Consider the following 17,662-nt stretch of genomic DNA (forward strand, 5'->3'; position numbering starts at 1 on the left):
CTTTTCCAGCCTCTCCACGTGGTTTGCCCGGAGCAGTACACTCAGCCACCCCCCACCCAGTCTCATCGCACGGATCTGATGATAGACTGCCAGCCGCCCCCCATGTCCTACCGCAGGGCAGAGGTGCTGACTCTCCCCTACAAGCGGCGCTACGAGAAGATCGAAATCATGCCAGAAGTGAGTAACAAAAGTGGCTAAAAACATGGTGGCTTCTTGCTCATACAGCCAAATTCAAAGCTGCTGCTTCAGTAGCCCCTTTGACTAAAGATACCTTCTGGCTGTGATTTATAGAATCATAGAATGGTTTAGGTTGGAAGGGACCTTAAAGATCATCTAGTCCCGTTCCCCAGGGACACCTCCCACTAGACCAGGTTTCTCAAAGCCCCATCTAACCTGGCCTTGAACACTTCCAAGGATGGGGCATCTACAACTTCCCTGGGCAACCTCTTCCAGTGACTCAGCATCCTCTTTGCTGTTGACTATGATCATGTAAAGCGCTTTCTATCAAATGGAGGGCTAAGAAGGAAGCATTTCTGAGGGAGAATTTCACTGTGTAAACTAATGGGAATTGGAAAAAACATGGTGGGAAAGCAAAAAATGTGTTCAAGTTAATTGTCCTTTTTAATTTGCGTCTCAACATACAGGCCAAAGGGCAATCTCTGCTAGCCACCTGTGAGGCAAGCCAGTCACCTCCAGTTTAAATATGAGTAAGTTAAGGCACTGCCGTTTGAATTAGTGGCCCAAGGCCATGGAAAGGATCCAAAGAAGCTGGGACTTAGTAGCCAGGAGTTGCCTTTCTTCTTCCCCAGCTGTACCTGCCATGAGAAATAGGCTTGCCCTTGTATTCCCTTGTATTTCCCTTCCCAGTGTTCAGTCATATGTTAAAGGCATAGTAGTGAAATGGCTCATTTGTATTGCAAAAGTACCAATAAATGGTTAATTCCAACAGAGTGCTGAAGCCCAGCAGGTTAATGGGTTGCTTGTAGCCATCTGTAATGTGGGCTACTTACACCCGCAACATCTATTAATAATTTATTAAGCCCATAAATCAAATATAAATGTACCCATAATACAAAGGGTGACCCATATTCTAACAGGCATGATCTTAAAATATTTTTTTGACAATCCAATCAGCACAAATGTGTCCTTGGATCAAAGGTGACAGTGGCTTTTTACAAGCAGGCGTTCCTGCCCATCGGAAACCGGTGAATACGTGAGTCTACTTCTCATCAGAGAGTAGAGGGAGGAAGAGCCCTTAGTTAAGCCAAACACGAAGAACAGAACTGGTAGCCATGTAACAGAATCCCTCAGCCAGGCCGCAACACCCATTCCTGCCATTTCGCCTGTGTCTACTTCGTGTATCAGTTCTGTGAGGAGCCTGGTTAGAGGACTGCCAGAGACACGGAGGGATTCTTTAATTAGAAAATATACTTGGATGCAACTCCATCAAGGCATGTATATTTAATCGTTTGGGAAATTTGCATATTTATTGGATCCTATTAAACCTAAGACTAGTAAAACATGGCTTCCATTCACCAGCGTGACCAAAACAAATCTTATGTTCTGAGTGCAGAGAGCCAGCATGTGGCTTCCCTATTATTCCGCTGAAGTTTTGGGTTTTTCCCTAAACTGTGAGGGTGTAAGTGAGCCTTCGTATGTGAGCCTGTCCCTTGTGTCAGCGCTGTGAGGAGGGCGGATTTGCAAACAGAATGCAAATTAGCAGAGATACTACAGACGAATACAGTCGCAGGTTCAGTCTCTTGCTCTGTCGGAGTCTAAAACACAAAATTCAGCTCACATTGGAAAGGCCACCAGGGACTTCAGAGTTCCCTGGCAGAGCTTATTAGTCCGAAGGCAGTGCCATGCTCACGGGGCTGGACTGCATCAGGAAACAAGTCAGTGTTCCTCTTGTTAGCTTGGCCGCTGGCAGCGAGATCCCTTACACTTGAGACTCAAGAGGCCACATGGATTCAGTCTCATTGGCAGCCACGAATGGGAAAATGCTCCCCGTTTCTCAAACCCAGATCTCCAGTGGTTTTTAGGTGCTGTCTGTCACTGAAGCGAATGGATTGTTTCTATACCTGTAGGTAAAAATAGTGCTCAGAAATAAGAGCATTTCCTGAAACTGCTGGGATGTTGGAGGGAGGATGCGCTGCAGACAACCTGGGAGTGGGCATCAAAGAAGCACATAGAAAATGAGAGCTGGTTTCTATTGCATTTGCTTTAACTTGAAGAGTTTGAGCAGAAAGCTTCACAGAAAGGAATAATGACAGAAATGGCCCTTTTTTTCCTCTTACAAATAACCTCAAATTACATTCACACAGGAGTCCTAATTTCACAGCTATCTGTGCTCAGGGAGTAGAAACATCTCGTGATTTTCCACGTCCAGATATTCCCCCCGGTTCCAAAGCTGCGCTTACCAACTTGTTGCAAAAAGCTGCTTGGTATGTCATGATGCTCCCAAAAAGACTTCTTAATATTATACAAAAATTAGGTAGATCAGATCATCTCTGAGACTCTCAGGAAAGCTGTTGTCCTTCCTCATTGGTGTCAGGGAGGTAGTGTTTGCTCGCCCCAGGGGGTTCTTAGAGAGTTAGACTCATTAGTGGTTGTGTGCCTCCCTCTGAGAGCAAGGCTGTGATTCAGGGCTGTTAGTAGGATGCCATTCCCCAGCACTGAAATACGCAAATCATCCTCAAAAAGAGATATTGCTCTTTCTTTTTAAAGGAATTTGCTAGAGGAATTGCAGTGCCAACTTTGTAGTGATTGCAGACTGTTGCCCCAGGACAGTCTCTGTTTCAGCATGTCTTCATCCCATCACCCTGTGAGGCTGGTTTCGGCTTCCAGCTTGACCTGCAGAGTGGTGATAAGGCATGGGAGGGATGGTGGGTTGTCTCCCACCCTCTCTGACTTGAGTTAGAGTCTTTCAGATGGAGTCTTTGAGTCTTAGCAGCTTAGCTGCTAACTCATCTCTCCTACTCTGTGTAACCAGTCACAAACACTCATTATTTGGTTTTCAAATAAATGGGAGAAGGAGGAAAAGACTGTCTTTTTCTAGGGGCTGTATTTCCTTTGATGCTAACCCCCTAAATAAGCACCTCAGCTCCCTAATAATTTCATGTTCCATCTGCATGGCTTGCCTCATCCCCCCTCCCAGCAGAAGAGCCCTGTCTGTCTGTCCTGTTGTGCAGAGAGGGGTCATTAGGATGTTGGTTTTGAGAGGCTGATGCAGGTGGCCTGATGGTTTCGGGCAGGGTTTACGCAGTGGTGGCAAAAAAATGGCTCTGACTTCCCCTTCTAGCGGGTGGGTTGTGCAATACAGGATTGCAGAGATGATAGATGAGGCTCCCTGGTGGGAAGTATTTGCTGCTTAATGTCCCCTTATCAGTAGTTTCATCCAGGAAGACTTTATGGTGCCTAACTGTATAGGAATTTCTATTCTGCAAGGAAAGGGCGTTTGTTTTATATGGGCTACCACCAGCTCTGGGGTTCGGTGAAGGCTCCAGTGGCAAGCAGAAAGGGTATTTTATAGCTCCTACTGAATCTTGCAAAGGCTTGTTATTTGTCAAAACCATGTTAGCCAAGTATGGACTGATGAAATCCACCCTGGAAAAAAAAAAAGTAATTGCTAGATCTGCTCCAGGGCTGGGACTTGGGTCTAAAGTACAGCTAAAAGTCTCATAAAAGAGTATCTGCTTTAATGAAGTCCTGGTCAGGGCCCTCTCAGAAATGGACATGTGCTCCAACTTCTGTCTGGATCCTTAAAGCTTTTGAAAACCAAAGAGTTGGCTCAGCGTGGTTTCAGTCAGTACAGAGTGATGGTTAACAGCAGTGGGAAATCTCCTTTCCAAAACCTTTTCAGTGCTTCAGATTCTGGCCTGTCAGACTAATGTAAATTTACTGATACCGCCTCAGCTTGTCTACGTTTCAATGACTTCACCCAAGAGCAAAGTCAGGTCAGGCAGGACCGTTCTATGTTAATGAGATTTGCGCTCAGAGCAGCCTTTGTTTAGAGAGAGTTTTTAACAGTCCCAAGGCACCGGGCTGGAAATGGCTCTCAGAGGTATTGTGGAAACCTTTACGCTTTAACTAATTTGTTCTTCTCGGCATCTGCCTTTCACTTTAAAAAATAATAATAATTAAGAAAAAAAAAAAAAAAAAAGGCTGCTTCCTGGAAATTGGTTGGGCATTGTCTATTCACAGGAGAACGATGGGAAAATGGAAAACACCTTCTGGAGCAAACAGATAAATTAAACAGTAGTGTTTGAGCAAATAATGTGCCTCCAGTTTAATTACAGCTGAACAATGGTGCGGATCACTTGATTTCAGCAGTAGACTGACTTCGGTGAGGGCCTTGTGTTGTTAAAATACTCTATTTGCAAGTTCTTCAGGACACAGGCCGGTAGAGGAGAGTGTCAATGTGCAATGCACAGCCCGACATGAAGTAAAATTACAAGGAACTATTGCAGAGAAGAATTAGGGAAGCAGCCACTTGGCAGCCCATTAGAATTATGTAGCTTTCACTCCACCCTCCCCTTTTCTTACTTTGACTTCTCTTTCCATGTAGGATCTTGCCAATTCCTTTTTGAGAGAAAGAAAGGCAAAACATGGTTTCATCTTACCTCTTCTACTTCCTTTCATTTGTCAGGGATTAAAGAGTTTGATTTCTTGTTTTTCTTCTAACCCTCGGCTTACTTTGCCGACCCCACATTCTGACCCATAAACTGGTCACTATATTTTGAATATTTTTCTTGATGCCCTTTTCATGTCTTTCAAATGACTCATCTTTTGCATCTGAAAGCTGCTTGCCTTTACTTTGAAGATATTTGATGTCCTTGCTTCCCCTGCCTGGCATTTTTTCATTCGAGTTTGAAGCTGATTTCTGCTTCTGCTGGTTCTGGCTTCCAATGTCCTCCCGTAAGTTCCTCAAATAGCGGTTTCCTGCCTGCTCCTAGGCTGTGCAGCATACTGGGGAAGAGCTTCACTAAACACCCATAAATCTACTTCATTACACTCCTTAAACACCTCCTTAATACTGTCTCTTGGCACAGGATTGGCCACAAGCCAGGGGTTAGCTTTAGTACTGAGACTATTTATAATCCCACCCAGGATTATTTCCCGTTGGTTGGTCAGTACAAGTCTTTCTGGTTTGATTTCCAGGCTTCGGGGGTAATGTTCCTCATGTTGATCTGGAGCCCTGGTCTGTTAGTTGAACATGGAGCAGGTACATGGAAAAGAAGGGGTTTGTTTCATTGCTCAAAACTGCAGAAGTACCCCTTCACCTTGTTTTATTTCTCCACTAGGTGTTGGCTCTGTGGAAGAGTAAAACTTAAGATGTCGGCATTTGCAAGCAATAATATCAAAACCTAGATATTTATGGCATGATTCTTTATCCACCAAAGTTAATGAGACTTTAAAATCCACTCCAGAGAGAATTGTAGGAGACCCACAGAGACTGAAAGATCTATTAAGTTAGGGTTAATTTAGCAATTCAATCATCCCATTTAAAACACTTCGATTCTGTAAAATCTGAGGCCGAAACCCCAACAAGACACGACTCAGATCACCCACTAATGATTATATAGATGCCCTTAGTTCCAGGATGTTTGTTCTTCTCTGTTGGAAATGCCCTTCTTCCTTTAAGTCTCATTAGAAAGAGTCCCCAATTTCCATTCTGCTGCACAAATGGCCTGCGGCATCCTTGTGCCCTGTTTAACGTGCTTGCTGGTCGTGAACGCTTACTCCACAGGCATATTTAAATCTTTAGACCTTTCCCCCTCGGTGTGTGGGTTTGACCAGGTATCTTCTTGCTTCCTCTACAGGATCTGATACTTGCAGACTTCCTGTGCTCAGGCTCTGCCCGATTTAGCAGACGGTATAAAGCCAGGGATGAATCTGTTGGAGATTTCTGCCCACACTGTCATTTCTTGTGCAGTTCTGTGTCTGATTTCCAGTGATTCAACAACAAGAGCTCCTGGTATTTGAATAACGAAGGGATAAGGAGAGGCAGGGAGGTAGGAGGTGACGTAAATTGTCTTCCTTTCCTAAGATTGCCACAGGATGAAGACCATATTTTAAATTCTGTTTACAAAACTGACTATACAGACCATCCCTGCTTGTGAAAGGGCTATTGCATGGCTTTTAAGCATGTGGAATATTTGGGCACTCTTTTTCTATTAAAGGTTCACAAGGAAGATGCTTTTCTGCATCCAGACACTGGGTTTGATGTGTGTGAGTAGCAAGGTGAGAGGAGGGATGGAGGATGAGGTGGGTTGTTCTCGGTTCTGATTTTGCCGAGGACTGCTTATTGTAAAAACCTTTGTGATCGGTAGGACCTGGTAGACTCCCTCTGAAGGCAGGCAGATCTTAAAATCTTTGGGCTTCTCTAAAAATTGGAAAATCGGGAGAGGATATTTTTCTGTCGCATACGAATTGCATCCTCTTTAGGGGCTAGGATCCGGGTGGGAATCTTTTCCTACCTGGCAATCTCCAAGGCTGTAAGCAATCATTTCCACCTAGAAATGGAAGTGCCCTCGTGGATTATGTGGCCGGAACCCAGCTGCAGTTAGTAATAGTGTTTATAACGTGACTCATAAAATGTAAGGCACCGGTTTCAAACTGTGAAGGCTTTTGCCCCTGCTGTTCCCACTAGAATGCTGTGCAAACCCCCACAGTCTCTGATGGCTAGAAACATCCTAATTTCCAGCCTACGCTTATTCTTGGCTGGTCTGCACATCCTTATTCTTAACGTCATGTTTCAGCATAAATAGATTTTCTCTTTTGTTGGTATTTTCCCTGTGGTGTTTATGTAGAATAATCAAATTCTCCTTTCGCCTTTCTTTTTGCCAGGCTAAACAAGCCAAGATATTTAGTTTCCTCTTACAAGACAGCTTCTCCTGCCCTAATCTGCCCTTCAGTATATCTTACTTGAACTTAAATTACCCACAATTTACAAGTAGCTCAGATGAGATCTTGCTGGGCCCGATATAATAGCAAAAGCTCATCTCTGCTAGAATTACCTGATATTTTCTCGAGTTGCATTTAGCTTTTTCGTGGCCGTGTCACATTTGCGACTCTCAGTTCTCATGGGATGGACTAATAAACCTGGACCCTTCACCTCTGTCATTTCCAGCAGCTGCCAGCTCACAGCAGAAATTCTCGGTATTAGCCCAGTCCCTGGCTTTGCATTTCATGCTATTGAATTTCATCTTGTTTTTCTCACTCCCGTTCTTGAGGTCATCGAGTTCTTCCTCTACAATTGCCCAATTTCTTTCTATTAAGGGTTCCTCTACAAACTTCGGTGGAGACTTCTGAATACTCTCTTCATTCTGTGCTGAGGTCATTAATAAAAATTGGGTGGGAGTAGGCTCAAGGCTGATCCTTCAGGAATTGCAGCGACAGCCTGGTAGTTGTCAGAGGATACCTTTGTTTTAACCAGCACTTTCCCCACCTCAGGGCTGTTGTAGAAATCCACAGTTTGTAATTTCCCATGTGGTACCTTCCTAGTCCTTCATGGAGCGCAGACTGTGGCTGCCCCAATTCCCTCAGCAGTTGTGTTATCAGAGAAAGCTGTTGTGTTCGTCACATGTGATCCACTTTTGATGATTTTTTAAAATTTTCCTGCCATTTAATTATTGCAGTAGAGTAGCATGAGTAATAGACCCTTTAGTAGGATTTTTGAGCGCTGGGTATTGCAAAGGCACTGAACAAAACTCATCCCTGCCCCAAGGAATATATTGCAGCTTTATTCTTTCTTTTTTTTTGCTAAGGACTTGCAATGTGTTGAGTTCATAATGGGTCTGTCCTGCCCAGTGGTTTCACAGCTGTTTCACATCTTTGATTTCTCTGGTTTGATCCAGAGTTCCAACTCTGGCTCCTACCTCTAATCATACATTTATGCACAGTTTGCAAATCTGGAAAATACACATTTAACGTCGATGTAAAAACCCAGCTGTGTCCCTTTCTAAATACACATGCGATAATCTGGTGTACACACCAGTGAATTTCAGATCTTAAAAGTTAAGGGGATTTTAATTACTCATAAGCTTTGCTGTGCTCCTGTTTGTTCCCCTTTGCTCCATCCAGTCCTGGGGGGTGAAGGTCCAGCTCACCTCACTCAATGCAGACTTGAGCTCTCCCTGCTGGGTCGGTTTTCCTGCACCCTCTCTAGTCTAAGCCAAGAACTGATGCACTTATAAAAATTTGGAGGGGAAGAGGAAAAAGGGAGAAGTTTGGAGAGGTCTCCCAAAAACCTAGGAGGAAACCACTGGCAGTCGTCACAGCCAGTATAGCTGCAACTGGGATGTTAAAATACTGGCTGGTGTGTATTTACATGTGTCTGTTCCTGGGAAAATGCTCCACAGGACCAAGACCATGTGTGCTAAAATCCTGCTCCTTTCCTGATTTTATTCACTGATCATTCAGCCTCATTTTTTTTTAACAGTAGGAGTTTTAGATCCCATCCTCAGTCATTATTCAGCTCTTCATTGCCCACGAGAGGATTTCGGGCTGGTCACTGAAGACAGCGTGTGACCTAAAGCCTAGGGAGAGTTGTCCCCAGTGAAGACCTCAATAGAGGCTTCAGAGTAACCTGACCTGTGTGCATTCTTATTCTTTATAAACAGCTGTAGTTTGGGCAACAACAGTGTTCGGGCTCACATAGTATGTGTGAGGTCTCATTTTGTTGCGGAAAATACAATCCTACATGAAAGATTCAACCGCAATTTATGGTAAAAATGTCTTTTCTCTGGAGGAGCACAGGCGGATGGATGGCTCTCATTATGGGAGCAGAACTTCCCAGGCTGACTCTTCTCTCCCTCAACTCATACAAGGTTCACATCAACACTCGTGGTTTCAGACTACTGAGAGTTTGTTTTTCGGTTGGTCTCCGTTTTAAACTTTCCTTAACAGGAGGGGTTTAAAAAAAATGAAATACCCAGTACACATACACACACGAGTTTGTCTTAAGGCAGCCCAAGTGCTCATCCATAGGCAGGGGACTGATTAATGCCATGTTCGTGCTCAGTGCCGTGCGTCTCTGCTTTCGTGACTTTCCCGGTGCCGGCATGTGGCATCAGGCTCCTGATAATGACTGGAAGGAAGAAGCATTTATTCTTGCATAGTGGGGGGCTTTTCAATCTTGCAGACAAAAGGCATAACAAGATGCAGCAACTGAAAGCTGGACAAATTCAACCTTGAAATAAGACACGGTTTTCTGGTTGCAAGGAAAATTAAAGTTTGGAAGAGCTTGCCAGGGGAAGTGGTGGAGTTGCCATTGCTTGGAGTAGAGACAAGATTTGCTATCTCTCTGCAAAGGGTTTCTTTAATCCAACCTTTTGGCAGAGTTCTGTGATTTGTGTGTGCGGGAGGTCAGTTGAAAGGAGTGTAGCAGCGCTGGCTGGTCTTGGTGGGTGAATTACTGGATGTGATTAAATGACCTCTTTGGTTTGGGTCAGTGAACTTCTATAATAAAAGGATTGGCTGCAATATGGAGAGGGCTGTGAGATGAAGCAATATCTCAGAGAAAATAAAAACGAACGGCTGCCTTACTGTCTTTTTGACTGTTAACAATTAAAATTGCTATTTACCAACTGTGTGGTTAAAACCTGCATAAATGTTAATATCAAAGTATCTCAGTGGCAGAAGAAGGCTTAGATTCTAAGCAGCTTTCTGTTTCCTAAGGATCTGTCTCGTTACAGTGTTTGTCCTCTTGCCGTGTATTCTTCATTAGAGCCCGTTTTGTATCGATCTTCCTCTGGCAGGTGGTGGGAATGGAAAGTGCCTTTGACCACTGCAAAGTGCATCATAACATGCTGCCGAAAGTATTACTATTTTTAGGTCCCAGGGGAAATCTGAAGCAGTAATTATCATTATATTTTCATTCTCTCAGCCTTCAACAACAAACTCTAAAGACTGTATTCAAATTGCCTGCTTTAAAGATCTTGAACAGAATCCCAGAGAGAGAGCAATCTGAATTGCTCCACGAAATTTTGATTTCTAAAATTCACCAAGTCTGAATACATGCAAAAATTAGGGGATTTGAATGCAGCCTTAAAAATATCTTGTGTTTTTCCCACACAAACATCTGTCCAGCTGTTTTATTTCAGGGAGGTGCTCCCAAAATGTTCCTGCAACTTCAATCGTGGTAGGTGAGATTTTCAGAAGTTATTAGAAGTAACTGAACTCTGCTGCCATTGAAGCCAACAGAAAAGCCTTCTCAGTGCTTTGATGGCAAAAGGATGAGGCCAGTAGCTTTTTGAAGTCAAGTTCAGTTGCTTCTGTAGTCACAAGGATTAGAGTTTTGCAGTAACAGAGCAATGACCTACCTAAATGTAATTTAATAAATAAACCTGAAGTTTCTTGAGAAGTGGCAGGGTTCAGTTGTTCTGTGCTGACCTTCTCCTGGTTTGGATCCTGTTGAAAATTCACTAGGTGGTCTTTGGTAAGGAATTCAATCTTCCTTTGCCTCAGGTGCACGATCTCCAAAATGGTAAATTACCATGCTTTTCTAAAATCCACTCAGTTTCTCTTCCTGCTTTTCATGCATGGGAGCCCCTGGCGAGCTAAAGTAATGCTTGGTGGTGCCTTGCTGGTGGGGCAGTGGTGATGGATGGTTCTCCAGAGCTCTGCTCCGTGGAAGCGGTACAGTAGATGGCTGAAGTTTCAAAAGAACTTCTTTACCTGGATGTTAAGCTCTTCTTAATACATGGCTCCACCTGGAGGTGCCGTGTGTTTGAAGATGAAAGGGAATGGACTTCAGGTGAAGCTCATCTTCTAAAGGCTCTTTCTATATGAGATGTGTTGATGGTCTGCATGGGTTGTTGGTTCAACTGTTGGGAAAATTTCTTGTCTTCACAGTTGAAAAGTCTTCCCATCCAGTGGTACAACGCATGAGAAATCTTACCCGCTTTTGTGAGGCACCTCTGGTATTTCCCCACAGAGACAGAGCACACTTCGTGCATCCTTGCCTTCAGGTCCACAGCGAACACCAGGATCGTGCTTGGCTGGGAGTGAGTCTTGGTAGCTGCTTGGGCTGCTGGCCAAGGTGTGCAGGTGCCTGTTTATTGAGGATCAGATCCTGGCTGCAGTCCTGGACAGGACTCCAGAGCACCCACTCTCCAGTGTATTGTCATCTGGGAAAATGGGAATGATTTTCTGTGTTTGTGAGCACTGGTTTCTGCAGCGTTCCTTTGGAAAGGTGGCTGGGAGAGGTGCTTCCCACTTGCCAACTTCCACACGTCTCCACAGGAGCAGCGCTGCCCGCTCCATCACTGCCAACGCCCTCAGTGCTGAGGGTCTTGGGATGTGGCCGTTCAATTCAAAGTTGGAGCCAAGACTAAATTTTACTTCTTTCAGAGAGGAATTATACAGGGGTTTCTGTGCGGTGGTGTAAGGAAAAATTTCAAACCATTCAACAGAGCCAGTGGGTTTTTAAGGACAAACCCTTTTTTTCCAGCTGTTTGCATCCAGAATGGCCCAGCGCTAAGGAACGGAAAGGAAACTGGCTTTGATTTTTCATTGTCCATTGACATAACAAACATAACAATGACAAATTACATTGTGAGTTTTATTAATCAAAATTATTAATAAAGTTAATGCCTTTTAAAATGAGGTTTCTCTTTAATACATTTTGTGAGACTTGCCTTGGTTACTGGAAACCTCGGGGTGCTCTGATAACGGTGTGAAAGGCAGTAGCTTTAAGAGCCAGAAGGAGAGCCAGGCAGGTAAGGGGAGCGCTCTGTCGTCGTATCAGTGGGTTTGTGTTTACAGTTCATTAGTCCATGTTTAAAAATACCATGCTGCCAATTTAAATCACAGCTGGATTCATACAAATTTTGAGATTATCACTTGCTGAACAAAATCCTTCTTTTGCTTTAGCTTGCAGATTCGCTTGTGCCCTTGGAGATTAAGCCTGGCATTTCCTTAGCAACAGTTTCTGCCGTGTTGCATACTAAAGACAACAAGCATGTGCTGCAGGTATGGTATAATGGGAAAGGGAGAAAAATATCCTTACACCGGGTTTCCTGCCATCTGGGACCCCAGCTGTTCTCCTGAGGCAACCCCTCCAACAGCTCTTTCCCCACCGGAGCAGAGTCCTTGTCAGATGCTTTGTCCTGGCATGCGTGAGTGAGGAATTACACTTAGAGCAGAGAGTGGGATGCAAATAAATCTCTCTACCCTCTTTTCGTTGGCCATGTGCCTGGCTAAGATAAAAGGGGAAGGGAGATTATTCCTGAGGAGAGGCTACAAATCACACTGCTGTCTTCCATAACCCCTACATCAGGATCAGCATCAGTCAGCCTCTCATGGACTGAGAATTGAGGGTCAGAGGAGAGAGATGACCTAGAATACGTGAAGGGACTGTCTTCCTTAAGCTGCCCTGTTCCCCAAAAAAGCAGATTGTGCATCCCTGTACAAACTAAGAGTGTACACTCTGTTCCTACCACCTCCTTTAGACTGACACTGGAATTCCTGGCATTAGAATTCCTGGCTCTGCAGAAGGAGATGGTGGCTGGTGGACCTGCTCAGCAGCGGATGCCCTAGTGCCCTTCCTCCTTCGATGCAGGAGCGTGCAGGGAGCTCAGGGAGACCAGACTCTGCACGATGGTGCCTCTCCTGCCAGGCAGCAGAGCTGGGCTGGGCCCACAACGCTTAGGAAGAGGGCCCAGTATGGTAATGCCTTTAAAGCAGGGAAAAAAAGATCGGTTAAGGATTTGTATCAGTGCACAGCAGATAGGTTGTCGTACTTTTTCCAAGTCATGTCCCTAGAAACACTAGGCAACTCTGAAAAAAATGAAGTATCGCAATGCAGTTGTTTTGAGGCTGCTTTCTGCTTTGTGTTGTTCATTTACTCTCTTCTCTACTCTGATTCCTGATGCCAAATAATCTTAGACCTAGGCTTAAAATGCCAGAGCCCTCATAAATGGATGGAGTTAAGCCAGCACAGCGCTATCTGTCAGTACTGGCTGAGCCTGGGACCTCTGGGAGTTACAGAAGCTGTGTGTAAGCCCCAAAAACTCAATTTACAAACACAGAACCATGTGAGTGGAACTGGAGCCTGAGCAGGCAGCATTTCTCTCCCAAGGATGACAAACACCCTTCCCTGGTTGTTGAAAGAAGCACGGGAACATCACAGCAGCAGGTTCGGACACGATGCTACATGTTGGGAAAGACACGGGAGTTGAGAGGAGCCCAGCCTGTCATCTGGAACCAACAGGGTGCTACAAGGCACTGGGGTTGCTTCAGGCGAATTCCCCGTGTGTTGTCCAGACGCATCCCTGGCAAATGGCCTTGCCAAAATTTTGGAGAAATTTTCCCCAACACCTTTTTCCCAGGGACTGAATTGCTACTTCACTGGGAAACACCAGTGCTAACACTTCCCCGACCTAACTTAGTTTGGCGCAGGACAATGGAGATTTATTTTACATGATAATTTCCCCACTCTTCTTTTTAGAGGAATCTGGTTTTCATCCCCATGAAATGGTCTTTCAGAAGTGCTCAGTTAACCCCATGCCTTGCCCAGATGCACACAGAGCGCTCGGTTTGCTACCGCTGCCCGTGCTGACCCTGCCTCCCCCTCCCTGCCGACAGAGAAGGCTCTCGGGGACGAGTCGAGGCCAAGAGCTTTCTGAAACGGCACAAAATTATACCCACATCACACTCCAGTGATTTTTCAGGCACTGCAGCATCTCTTGCTGCTCCTTGTCTGTATTCAAGTTCTTCCTAAAGACTCGCTTTTCTGAGGCCAGTGAGAAATAAATTACCTATTTTTCTCATTCCCCGAGTGGTTGCTTGCTCTGAATTTGCCCGTTTCTCAATTTGTTGCATCTTTTAGAGTGTGATTTTCAAGGCATTGACTTCTAGAAAATATTGCGGGGTACTCGAATGCTAAAATGGAAAGCTTCAGTCTTGAACTGAGTCAGACAGGCCTTTTAAGATGACAGAAATTTGAACAGAGCTGAATTTGATGGAAATTTTAAGAGGATGGAGATTGAAACTAAAACTGCTAATTTATTTGTGTAAGTGGTGGCCTGTGTGTGCGGAGCTGCGGTGGAGCCCAGGGCTGGGTTTCTCCTCTCCCCTTCCGCACAGAAAACAACATCAGTATTCCTTTTCTACCTCATGTACTTGTTATTCCAACTAAATTCTAACAAGCTGATGTGATTCATGATGTTACTGTGCACCTTCTCATCCATTAGCTCCCTCCAAAACCTCCGCAACCTCCCGCCAGCAAGAAGAGGAAGCGAGTGAGCGATGACGTGCCAGAGTGTAAACCTTTGAAGCCACTGCTGAGCGGCTCCATTCCCGTGGACCAGTTTGTGCAGACCCTTGAGAAGGTAATAAATAAGCCTTTGGTGGCAAGTGAGGTCCATGCGGATTTCTACTAATCTCAGAAATGTGCTGGTTTGCTGGAAGAGAGGGGGAAAATAAGGTTGGTGTGGCTTGAGATGGAGAGGGGCTAATGAGCTGGGAAAGTACTTCTGGGAATGTGTGTCCCTGCAATGAGCATAGAAGGAATAATTCCCTGTGGAGGCATCTCCTGATACAGGGACTTCATAGAATCACAGAATGGTTTGGGTTGGAAGGGACCTTAAAGATCATCCAGTGCCACCCCCGGCCCTGGGCAGGGACACCTCCCACCAGACCAAGTTGCTCCAAGCCCCCTCCAACCTGGCCTTGAACCCCTCCAGGGATGGGGCAGCCACAGCTTCTCTGGGCAACCTGGGCCAGGCTCTCACCACCCTCACACCAAAGAACTTCTTCCCCACATCTCATCTCCATCTCCCCTCTTTCAGTCTCAAACCCTTCCCCCTCCTCCTAGGGCTCCCCTCCCTCATCAAGAGTCCCTCCCCAGCTTTCCTGGAGCCCCTTGAGGGACTGGAAGGGGCTCCAAGGTCTCCCCGGAGCCTTCTCTTCTCCAGGCTGAACCCCCCCAACTCTCTCAGCCTGTCCTTACAGCAGAGGGGCTCCAGCATCTCCGTGGCCTCCTCTGACCCCGTTTCAACAGGTCCTTGTGTTGAGGACTCCAGAGCTGGACACAGTACTCCAGGTGGGGTCTCATGTCAGTCATGTCCTCCTGGTTTCCTATGGAAGCAGAGTTTTTGGGTTCACTCTGGGTGGGTGAGTTTTCCCCATGTAACTTCTGGACTCATCACCTGTTTTCCAGTAAATTTGAACAGTGAGGAGAAGGTCTTGAAGGTATTGAAGTTCCTACAAGTTTTATGAAAATGACATGGTTGAGAAGAGATCCTGAAAATGTCTCTGCTGATGGAGAAACTTCCCGGGGAGCTGCAGGGCAGGGGCCTTGGTGGCTGAGCTTGCAGGCAGTTGGTTACTGCTCTGTGGAGCCCTGTTCTTGTCTGCCTGACTCCTTGGAGAAAATAGGTAGAGAAAAGGGCAGGATTGTCTGTGAGGAAGTTTGCCCCGGGGCCCAATAGGTCTCCACTAGCATCATCTTTCAGGCAATAATGTCAGCGGATGGTCATTTCTGTAGTTAAAGGAGCCATTTGTCCTCTTTGTCTCAAGATTTTGCTGTTGCAGTGACCTGATGTAGTGGAAAACACTGACTTTAGCCTCTCTGTTCTGTAGTTTATCCATCTGTGTAATGAGGGTCATATTTAGCTTATCCCGTGGGTGTTTCCTCTGCAAATCCCAGAGATCTAGGAATATCCGCAACGGCACTCAGTATTTTGTAGCCATTCTCCCCTCTCCTCCCCGCTGTGCCCTGGGCTTTCATCTCTGTTTTCCCCAGCTGCAGTAACGTCTCTTTCTTTTACTCCCTCCCCATCACTGCATCCAGCACGGTTTCAGTGACGTGAAGGTGGAGGACACAGCCAAGGGCCACATCGTGCTCCTCCAGGAGGCAGAAACCCTCATTCAGATTGAGGAGGACTCCACGCACATCATCTGCGACAACGATGAACCTCTGAGGGTGAAGCTGCGTGACCTGGTCCTCAAATTCCTGCAGAAGTTTTAGCTCATGGACATCACGGTCCCTCTGCAAAGAGACACCCCAGAGCTAAGAGCTTTCCAGAGGAGAGAGAATTTCCTGATTCAAAGAGACCAGAAACCACCTTTCCTTTCATAGAGAAGCAAGGAAGTATTTTTTAATATCTACATATTTTTTAAGTTTTATTTTTAACCAGTTTTGGAATATTTTGGACAGGATTCCTGTGCTGTAAAATTGGGAGTTGGAATCTTATAGGAGATATGAACTGCAGAGTAAATAAATAGAGTGTATATTTTCCAGGTCAGGGTGAGACTGTGTGCAGACACGGACATTGCTCTGTGTGACCCTCAGCAACCAACGCCCCAATCCTTTACCGGAGAAAACTCGGCAAGAATATTGAAACAATGGCCTCAGATATTAAGATAGATACTATTTTTTTTCCCCACTACTTCTTCCTCGTCACCAGATCCAAATTCCTGTCTGTCCTCCATTTACATTGGGTACGTGCGTTTCACTGGCACGAAGAGGAATGAGAAAGCCGCTAAGGCAAAGATTATAAAAATAAAAATGGAAAAAAGAGGGGTTAGTGGGCATCTAGAATAGCTTCGAGGCGGCGAGAACCTGGTCATTCCCTGCAAAAGCAGAGGGATTTTGGAAAAGCTGTGTGTTTTAGCGATGCCAGGTGGTTTTGACGCTGTTATGACCAGATTCATCCATCTCGCTCTTTGCCGAGACACACAAACGACTGGTTTCTCCTGAGTCCCTCCATCATCAGCGGAGGAGGTATCTCGGGAAGATACCTTCAAAAGTGCATAAAGTAGTTAAACCCCTGGTGCTTATCAAAAAAACTTTGAGATTTAAGTGCCTCTCGTTTGTACCTTCTAAAAACCTGTCCTTTCAGCCCCCGCCATCCAAAATCCTGGTTGAAATAGGGAGTCCTTTATACAAAGCCCTCTGTACTGCAGACCCAGGGAGGTTTTTTTCACTCCCAAAATCATATATTTGGGGCCTACACTTAGTTAATAGTATTGCTTTTAAAAGCGACCGATTTCTCAGATTTACTGCTGTTTGGTTTTTTTTTGTTGGATTGTTTTGTATTTATTTGGTGTTAAAAATAAAAAGCATAGTTAATGCCAAGGAGGAAGCACATTCTGTGGTTTATAAAAGCATCTGCCTCCCTACCCCCCATCCGCCCACGCCTGGACGAACGCGTTTGGAAAATACAACTGCTCCTGCCGTTTGTAGCTTTTGGGGAGAGTAAGGCAGTGGAAGAACAGCTCTGTAGTAAAAACCGTTTGCTAGTGCAGTTTCCACATCACATTTGGTAGACATTAAGGATTTCCATTCGCCGGGATGTAGCGACTCCAGCCTTTGCTGGGGGGTCTGTGCCATGGGCCTGAGAGGAAGAGCAGCGTTAAGGTGATGAAAAACTTGTCGCGGTAGCGTTAATCCTCATAAGAGTTTTACAACATTTGCAGTAGCTCGGCTTCTTTATCATCGCTGGAAAATAGAATAACAGAATCGGACTTATTTCACCTTGTAATTAAATCTCCAAAAAAGAGGATACTTAACGCGCGGAGGCTATGATGTGATAAACGGCGCCGAGTGATAATGCGTGAGTCCTTGAGAGCGCCTTCCTCCTTCTTACCCAGACCAGCTCCAGCACTGGTCCCAGTGCTCCAGAGCCCTCATTTTCTGAATAGACTCATTTGC

At 45.3% G+C, this 17,662-nt stretch overlaps 1 protein-coding gene across 2 annotated transcripts in view; it reads left to right on the forward strand.

Annotated features, from left to right (window-relative positions):
* INTS9 (integrator complex subunit 9) overlaps positions 1-17,084 on the forward strand; it is a 71,043-nt gene extending 53,959 nt beyond the window's left edge. For both annotated transcript variants that reach the window (XM_074154031.1, XM_074154032.1), the window contains 4 exons: positions 10-177; positions 11,878-11,976; positions 14,199-14,336; positions 15,800-17,084. In XM_074154031.1, the coding sequence (XP_074010132.1) occupies positions 10-177; positions 11,878-11,976; positions 14,199-14,336; positions 15,800-15,976 (582 nt within the window). In that variant the 3' untranslated portion in view covers positions 15,977-17,084. The remainder of the gene's footprint in view (positions 1-9; positions 178-11,877; positions 11,977-14,198; positions 14,337-15,799) is intronic.
* The last annotated feature ends 578 nt before the right edge of the window (positions 17,085-17,662 follow it).

The sequence above is a fragment of the Numenius arquata genome, chromosome 9, assembly GCF_964106895.1.
Source record: "Numenius arquata chromosome 9, bNumArq3.hap1.1, whole genome shotgun sequence".
NCBI classification, from domain to species: Eukaryota; Metazoa; Chordata; class Aves; order Charadriiformes; family Scolopacidae; genus Numenius; species Numenius arquata.